This window comes from Mesitornis unicolor, unplaced genomic scaffold, assembly GCF_000695765.1.
Source record: "Mesitornis unicolor isolate BGI_N332 unplaced genomic scaffold, ASM69576v1 scaffold32194, whole genome shotgun sequence".
NCBI classification, from domain to species: Eukaryota; Metazoa; Chordata; class Aves; order Mesitornithiformes; family Mesitornithidae; genus Mesitornis; species Mesitornis unicolor.
The window spans coordinates 9,390-11,279 of NW_010182646.1; the positions used below are offsets into that span (position 1 = coordinate 9,390).

The 1,890-nt window shown below is 62.3% G+C and overlaps 1 protein-coding gene across 1 annotated transcript in view; it reads left to right on the forward strand.

Annotated features, from left to right (window-relative positions):
• The window catches only part of LOC104540124 (nucleolar transcription factor 1-like), a gene marked incomplete at both ends in the record, with an annotated part of 8,690 nt that extends 6,887 nt beyond the window's left edge, over window positions 1-1,803 (forward strand). Inside the window, 7 exon segments of the mRNA XM_010183853.1 lie at window positions 102-217; window positions 308-396; window positions 547-621; window positions 623-725; window positions 955-1,002; window positions 1,223-1,291; window positions 1,657-1,803. Of these exon segments, the coding sequence (XP_010182155.1) occupies window positions 102-217; window positions 308-396; window positions 547-621; window positions 623-725; window positions 955-1,002; window positions 1,223-1,291; window positions 1,657-1,803 (647 nt within the window).
• Between the last annotated feature and the right edge of the window lie 87 nt (window positions 1,804-1,890).

The window sequence follows — 1,890 nt, forward strand, 5'->3', positions numbered from 1 at the left end:
ATGGCAAGGGAGTGGGGGGGTCCCCCCTATGGAGCTGGGGGTAGCACCCTGCTGTGCTGTGGGCGTTTTGGGTGCTTCTAACGTGGCGTGGGGGTCTGTGCCGCAGAACGACCGGGGGAAAGCGCTGAAGGCCATGGAGGCCACTTGGAACAACATGGAGAAGAAGGAGAAGCTGATGTGGATCAAGAAAGCGGCGGAGGATCAGAAGCGATACGAGGTGGGTCCCTGCTCCTCCCCAGCCCTCGCCGTGCCCCCGCGGCCGGCACTGCCCCCGTCTCCCTGACCCCTCTTTTCTCCTCTGGCTCAGAGGGAGCTGAGCGAGATGCGGGCCCCTCCGTGCTCCACCAACTCCACCAAGAAAATGAAGTTCCAGGGAGAGCCGAAGAAACCCCCCATGTGAGTACCTGGGGTCCAAAGCGTTGGATCGGGCTGGTGTGGAGGAGTCCCACGGGCTGGACCGCGCTGGGGATGGATGGTCCTTAGTGCAGGCTGCTTGCGGGCACCTCGGGTCTGCGTGCACCCCATCTGATCCCGTTTCCCTCGCAGGAACGGTTACCAGAAGTTCTCCCAGGAGCTGCTGTCCAACGGGGAACTGAACCACCTCCCGCTGAAGGAGCGGATGGGGCCGCTGGCAGCGCATCTCGCAGGGCCAGAAGGACCACTACAAGAAGCTGGCGGAGGAGCAGCAGAAGCAGTACAAGGTGCACCTCGACATCTGGCTCAAGGTGAGCGCCGAGCCCCGGTGCCGGATACTGGAGGGGGCTCTGGGGCGAGCTGGTTTTGGGGATGCTTGGTTCTACTCCCAGCCTTCATCTGGGGACCGTCTCCAGACCCATTTTTGGCATTTTTTAACTTAATTGTTTTAAAAAATACATGACTGGGGGGGGTGCTCCCTGCTACTCCTTCCCCACGCCACCCCCCACAGTGCCCTCACCCTCTCCCCTGTCTCTGCAGAGCCTCTCGCCACAGGAGCGCGCTGCCTACAAGGAGCACACTTCCAATGTGAGTTCCCCCCGTCACTGCTGGTCAGGAGGGTTCAGGGGGGCTGGAACTGGGCCTGGCTCAGCCCTGGGGTGAGGTTGGGGTGTGTGGTTGATGGGCTGAGCTACAGGGAGCCCCAAAAAGGGGTTCACCCCCGTAGCAGCTCAGCAGTGGGGTTTTCTCTGAGCTGAGCTCAAGCCTCGCAGCTCTGAATGGTTTTGCTTTGTTGCTCCCCTCACAGAAACGCAAGAGCATAGGGAAAATCCGGGGCCCCAACCCCAAGATGAAGCCAACAATGCAGTCCAAGTCGGTGAGTGCACGACACTGGGGACCCCCAGCACCCTCCTCCCTGGGGGAGCATTGTGGGGCACCCAGACCTCTTCCCTGAGGTGTCTCTGCTGCTTTCTGCTGCCTTGAGACAACAAACCAAGGGCCCTCCCCAAATCTGTGCTCAAAAACCCACCCAGGTCTGATTTTGCGGCCCCTGCAGCCTGAGGCATCCCCTGGCACCGCCCCCTGGGAGCCTTTTTGGGGCCATTTTTAACATAAATGGGGAAAGCTTTGGGGTGGGAGCCACCTGGCCCTGCTCAGTGGCTGGAGGAACCCAAATGCAAGGAGCGGGTGCTGCACCCATGGGTGCTGGTCCCCGCATCCACCCCCTTCCCACCCCCGCAGGAGTCAGAGGACGACGACGAGGAAGACGAGGAGGAGGAAGACGACGATGAAGACGAGGACGACGACGACGACAACGGCGACTCCTCGGAGGAAGGCGGCGACTCCTCGGAGTCCAGCAGCGAGGAGGAGAGCGAGGACGGGGACGAGGTGAGGCTGCGGCACCGCAGGGAGGGGCGACCACGGGGCCACCCGGGGTTTGGAGGGGGCGGCATCCGGACCTGGGGCTCAGCTTAG